Consider the following 6,553-nt stretch of genomic DNA (forward strand, 5'->3'; position numbering starts at 1 on the left):
GTTGGAGCCTGCACCACCACCACCACCACCACCACCTCCTCCCTACTCCCATTCCCCCCCCCCTCAACTATGTACCGCTACATCACCATGCTGTGTATTTCTTACAAAAAAACACCAATGAGCATCTTAGTCTAGAGCACTGTGGGATTCGAACCCATCAGGGGTGTATCTTGGTTCAATTGTGTTTTTTTCCTTCTGTCCCTTGGTCCCTTTTATTCAGTTAAAAGTATTTTAGTTGGGTGGGTGGGGATTAGGGCTGCGTTGCATTGTTTTTCATGTTTATGAAATGCTAAGGAAAGATGTCTGTACTGAGATTAAATGAAAGTTCAGTGGCTTGTAATGTTTTATTTTACTCTCTGTATATCTTTCTCCTCATAGAATGTGATTGTTAAATGACATGCACCGGAAAAAAATGAAACAATGGTTTTAATAATCAATGGCGCTTCTTTCAAATATTAATAAAACTGCAGTTTTTTACTTGGCTGTTAAAGATGATCTTGTCGTCCGTCTGATTTTAATCAAAGCTTTTCAGGCGTAGCACATTTCTGTGAAATATCGAACTTTCATCATAGGCCCCAAGCTATTGTTTTTACATGGAAGCTCTTGTATGATCTTACTTCCTCCATCCTCCTTCCTGTTGTTGGTTCACTATCACCTTCTTGGAGACTCCTATTCAGCCTTTAGAGGTCAGGCAGGAAGAATGATGGCAGAGCTGCCTAAGCTTAAAGAGCATGGATGTATAGCAGTAAGTTAGGAGGTTCAGAACATTAGAGGGTGGGTGATCTGCCGGGGACAGGCGTAGTAGTTGTCCTCCGCCTGCCTGATGCCGAGGTTGGAGTACTCAGGGAAGGCGGTCTGCTCCATGTGTGAAGGGCTCATGGTGGTATTCTGGGGGCTTCTTGCGCCCCGCCTCTCACTCTTGCTGTTCATTTCCTCGTAGATCGGGTGAGGCGGCTGTGGTTTCTTATGACACCTCGCCCTCATCTGTGAAAGCAAACAGTCTTCACAGCCGGAGACTTTTGGTTTTGACGTTTCTAACGGCACCGCATTGATTGTCTAATGAAAGACTATATGTACTAGTTTTGCAACTAGCAAAAGTGGCAAAACTTAAACCATGTGTAGCCATAACATATACGTTAGAGAATGTTATACTAGGTTATGACGGTATCTTATAAGACTCTTTACCGTTTGGTCTCCTTTAACACTGCAATAACACTTATTACATGCTTGTTAACCAAAACGACCTTCTGAACATGTTACAATTTTAAACAACATAGACATGAATCCACCACAGACATCAATCAAAAGGAAGTCAGTGGTTTCCTCTAGCATTGTCATGGTTACAGTCGGTTATGAGTCTGGTCACTCACCCATCTCTTTCTCGCTAGCCAGGTAGACATCAGCAGCAGAAGTAGTGTAGCAGTAAAGATGCTGTAGAGCAGGGATGTGTACTTACTATAGCACTGGTGGCACTGCCTATCTGCATGGTGACAACAAATACATCAAAAAAAGAATGGCATTAGAAATAGGTGTACATACTGTACTTTCAATAAATTAACCCAAACACAAAATGAATGGGTGGCCAAATACAAAAAAGTGTGTGTGTTTTAGGTGTATATCTGTGTGTGTGAGTGTGTGTACGTACGTGTTTTCCTGACGTGTGTGTGTGTGTGTGTGTGTGTTGACCACTCACCAGTCCCCTCCACCAACAGAAGCACCTGTGGACAGGTGAGGAGGCTGCGCTCCGAGCCGTTGGCCGTGGGGCTGCTGGTGAGCTCCAGGTTGTATAGCCCCGTGTCCGAGGGCTGCAGGTCGGTCAGGGTAAGGTTGACCCACCTCGCGCCCAACCCCCCAGACGCCACGACCAGACGTCCCCAGAGCCGGAGGTCTAGTTCGAGGCTCGGGCTGGAGTCCGCCCACACCGATAGCAAGGTGGTTTGCTGACCCGGGATGCCAGGGTACAGGCGGGACAGCTTGAAGCCTTTCAGAGAGCTAGCGGGCCCCTCAGGGGGACAGGAGAAGTCTGTTGATTGCCCCTCTGCCCTGTGTGTGAACAGCACCTCTGCAAAGACTGGGGCAGACGGGGAGGCGGAAGACGACTTGGACTTTACATCCAACAGAGCGATACCAAGATATCCCTCCAAGTTCGATAGAAGTAAGAAATTGTCCTTTGACTTAAACCTTTTCGTCTACTTAAAAAAAAAAAATCAATTCCAAAAAGAAGTTAAATAAATATGGCAATGAACATGCAACATTGATGAGTTAATGTTTCTCTTCTACGTTACCGTTTATTATTATTTTTCGTCACGTTTATCCAAATAAATGTGTGGCTCTTTATGATCAATGAGAAAACGATTTGGATTAGCATGTTTAAAAATAAGAAATGTGCATTCTTACCAACAGCTGTCTTCGTGAAAAAATATATCAGACACACAGACCATTTCTTCATGGTGGCCGAAGTTAAAGTTGGTGCATAAAGCTGACTAAATATCCCTTCTAGCTACACTGTTGTCTCTGTTATGCTGCATAATACTGCAGTGCTGATGGTTGGTTGCTCTACGTCTGTTCTTCTCTATCTCGAGACAGGATGGAGGTTCCAAGCCCATTGGCCCCCCAAGTGGAGAGGAAGCGTGAGTGAACTGTTGGTTGCTCTACGTCTGTTCTTCTCTATCTCGAGACAGGATGGAGGTTCCAAGCCCATTGGCCCCCCAAGTGGAGAGGAAGCGTGAGTGAACTAAAGTTAGTAACCTTCTTACACGGTTATAGGGAGACAGAGAGTAAGGCCGACCTCTGAGCGCGTGGCTGGCTGGCTGTGGGCGGTGGTTAATCAGTTAGAATGCATGTTATTAATGTTTTTTGCAACAGTTCAGATACCAGAAAGCCATTAGCTCTGGTGAAGCTATCCTAAAGCTCTTTATCCCAATAAACATTGGACGTCGGATAGACGTGCAGAGCATGTCTATATCTGGTCCTTCGGTCGATGACCAATTCTTGACATCTATTTGACGTCCAAACTAGGTCTACTATTTGGATGTCAAGCCATGACCCAACTTGGACGTCATATTGACGTTCAACATTTCACCTTTGAACTGGGTACATTTTTTGGAAGTCATTTAGACGCCTATGACAGGTGCAGGAAATGTATACATGATCCCACTGTGCAATCCGTTGTCGGAGTGACGTCTTTTCTGTGTCATTATTGGTCGTCAAATTTCGGTCCACTGAATTTTTTTCGATTGCTCATTCGCGTGACCTAAATACAGCGGCAAGTGGCCACTGGGCGCAATGTGGGGCTCCTACCAGTAGGGGGTGGTAGAAAATTAAAAATATTTTTTTTCTACTTTTTATTTATTTTTCCCATGGGCCCCCCTCTGCCTTGGCCCCCACCAAGCCTGTCCACCTTACACCCCCAGTCCGTCGGCCCTGTATGCATGTATATCTGCATAGTTCAAAGTAAGTATGTGCTTAAAAAAAAGAAAGGTTAGACCCATGAAATTGTAATTGCACTGCTTTGCAAACAGAAATAACCTTCATCACAAACCTGATGGTGCAGTACTTGATCCACATGGATCCACTTGCTGTACCTCTGGCTGTTTCTCTCTGTCTCTGTATGTTTTCTTCCTCCTCCCCCTCTTCTTCATCCTTCTCACTCTTCTCATTTCCCTCTGTGTCAGAACTTTCATCACATGCCCTCTCTCCAACCTCCTTTGACTCCTCGGGCTCTCCCTCCTGCGCCTCAGCTCTCTCAATACCTTGACTTGTTTCTCTCACTTTTTAGTTTACTGGGGCAAAAAAGGATGCCGTGTCTTTCCTCGTCTCATGATAGCTGCTATTAGAAGAAAAAAAAACGAGGGGCATGCATTACATTTCGTTGCATAATCATCCCTCCCTACTTAAGACGGGCAGATAGCCTACTCTTTACTCAAATGTATTTGTTATCCCAATGCAACAGCCAAAACGGATGAAAATACGTAAACATCACAGGATTGTGTAGCCTAGTCCTAGCAAGGAAACTGACATTTCGATACTCTCGTCTGCTTCGATTTGCTTAGATATGAAGTTTCTGAATATATCAAGACCAGACATTTACAAATTTAATTTCATCATCAGTGTGAGGAACTACAGTAACACGGTTATGTGCAAGAACAACAAGTCACTTACGACTTGAGATGAAATCGTTTTGTTTACCTTCGACTCTTGCAACAGGAGAAACCGTAGCTCCTTTCTCAAATAGTTGCTGAGCACTGGTTCACCGAGCAGCAGCACCGCGGTGTTTGTATGGAGCCAGTATCCTGCCATTATTCAAACCTGAAAAAAAAACTTTCAAAGGCTTGTAAGTCTGGGTTTGAAAACTCAACACCTTGTAAAAAAGGTTTTGCAACACTGAAAAAAGATTATAGCCTGAAAAAAAAATTAAAACATCTGCAAACATGATTTTGTGTTCTATTTTATCTTCATCATTTTCACCAACACATTTTCAAAGTTTCAAAAATGTCACCAGCGCATTTTCAGAGTTTCAAATCTGGCACTGTTCTAACAGTGTATTTCATTGTTTCCTGGCTTTGAAACCTTGTAAATGGGACTCTGCAAACAGGTGTTCATACATTGAGAAATAAGTTTTGAAAGGTTGAATATTTATTTTTAAAAACTTGTAAAGGTGTAAATTTACACCATTGCAATGTATTTTTTCAGAACTGACTTTTCAGCACTGACTTTTCAGAGATTTGACCAGACAGGCGCAAGCTTTGAGTCACGTGATTATTGGCAGCGTTCTGTCGCGCATTCTTTTTGAAAGTCCCTGACAGTCAAAGGTCTGAAATCGTTGATCTGCAAAAAGGAAGAAAAAAAAACGTTCTTGGGGGCGGGACCATTTGGCTCTAAACCTATTGGTTGCTCTCTGCTGACGAACATTCCAATCACGTGTGCCGTTGACCGGGCTGTGCGTGATTGACAGTGCTCTGCCGATGACAAGAATAACAAGCGACCTGCGCGGTTGAGTTTGTTTTCCATTTTCTGGAACCATGGCTGGGTACGGAAACCGTAAAGGGACACCGGGGAAAATAAATAAAAAATTAACGTTTCTCGTGAGCACGAGAAAGTATCACATGAACACGGGGAACTATCGTGGCATATCACTGGCAGTGTGTGTGTGCGTGTGGGGTGGACGAGCGAGCGATAGCGTTTAGTGAAGTAATGAACGAGTCCGGTTGTGTGTAAGAATCAAGTACCCAGCCTGTCAAGAATCGGTGGCCGCTTCATTCCAAACATATTCCGACCTATAAGCAGACCCATTTTCTCGTGCTCACCAGTTACTTTCTCGTGCTCACGAGAAACGTTAATTTTTTATTTATTTTCCCCGGTGTCCCTTTACGGTTTCCGTACCCAGCCATGGTTCCAGAAAATGGAAAACAAACTCAACCGCGCAGGTCGCTTGTTATTCTTGTCATCGGCAGAGCACTGTCAATCACGGACAGCCCGGTCAACGGCACACGTGATTGGAATGTTCGTCAGCAGAGAGCAACCAATAGGTTTAGAGCCAAATGGTCCCGCCCCCAAGAACGTTTTTTTTTTTCTTCCTTTTTGCAGATCAACGATTTCAGACCTTTGACTGTCAGGGAGTTTCAAAAAGAATGCGCGACAGAACGCTGCCAATAATCACGTGACTCAAAGCTTGCGCCTGTGTGGTCAAATCTCTGAAAAGTCGGTGCTGAAGTCAGTTCTGAAAAAATACATTGCAATGGTGTAAATTTACACCTTTACAAGTTTTTAAAAATAAATATTCAACCTTTCAAAACTTATTTCTCAATGTATGAACACCTGTTTGCAGAGTCCCATTTACAAGGTTTCAAAACCGGGAAACAATGAAATACACTGTTAGGACAGTGCCAGATTTGAAACTCTGAAAATGCGCTGGTGACATTTTTGAAACTTTGAAAATGTGTTGGTGAAAATGATGAAGATAAAATAGAACACAAAATCATGTTTGCAGATGTTCTAATTTTTTTTTCAGGCTATAATCTTTATTCAGTGTTGCAAAACCTTTTTTCCAAGGTGTTGAGTTCTCAAACCCAGACTTACAAGCCTTTGAAACTTTTTTTTTCAGGTTTGAATTATGGCAGGATACTGGCTCCATATGTTTGGGTCAGCCGCTCTAATTCACCCGTGCAGGAAAAAAAAAAAATTAGGCCGCACGGGGGGGGGGGGGGGGGTGAGAGACTCCGCTATTTCGCGGAGATTCACAAAAACAGGACTTTTACCAGTTTTAATGATTATCTTATTTTAGGAAGTAACATTTTTTTTTTGTTTGTTGCAGAAATACGTTCCTCCTCTCATCCAAGCGTCCATCTCGGGAGCCTCAACCGGTACTGAGCTGTAAGCATTCCGTTGGAGCACTGGGTGTGGGGTTGCCAGCGGGTTCTTCAAAATGCTTACATCCATCTAGTATGTAGCATGTACACGTCAAAAGTTCTGTTTTTTGGTCAACTTTATTTAAACAACATAATACATTGACATCACTTTTTAAAAGTTTTGATGCGTCACATTCAAACATCCT

The 6,553-nt window shown here is 43.4% G+C and overlaps 1 protein-coding gene across 1 annotated transcript; it reads right to left on the reverse strand.

Moving 5' to 3' along the window:
• Positions 1-740: 740 nt before the first annotated feature.
• LOC307082985 (uncharacterized protein) lies at positions 741-2,594 on the reverse strand. The gene is made up of 4 exons (XM_079746749.1): positions 2,398-2,594; positions 1,694-2,071; positions 1,371-1,480; positions 741-984 (listed from the first exon to the last, which is right to left on the reverse strand). Exons 1-4 carry the CDS (start codon positions 2,447-2,449, stop codon positions 760-762), a joined length of 765 nt encoding a protein of 254 aa, XP_079602875.1. The 5' UTR covers positions 2,450-2,594; the 3' UTR covers positions 741-759.
• Between the last annotated feature and the right edge of the window lie 3,959 nt (positions 2,595-6,553).

This window comes from Pollachius pollachius, assembly GCF_949987615.1.
Source record: "Pollachius pollachius genome assembly, chromosome: 11".
NCBI classification, from domain to species: Eukaryota; Metazoa; Chordata; class Actinopteri; order Gadiformes; family Gadidae; genus Pollachius; species Pollachius pollachius.

Bases quoted from the DNA above. Each gene is read 5' to 3' on its own strand.
- LOC307082985 (XM_079746749.1), bottom strand. From the start codon at position 2,449: ATGAAGAAATGGTCTGTGTGTCTGATATATTTTTTCACGAAGACAGCT. The intron at 2,072-2,397 runs GTAAGAATGCAC...CGTCTGCCCCAG, and splicing joins TTTCACGAAGACAGCTGTTG to TCTTTGCAGAGGTGCTGTTC. The intron at 985-1,370 runs GTGAGTGACCAG...TTGCTTTCACAG, and splicing joins GGCTAGCGAGAAAGAGATGG to ATGAGGGCGAGGTGTCATAA.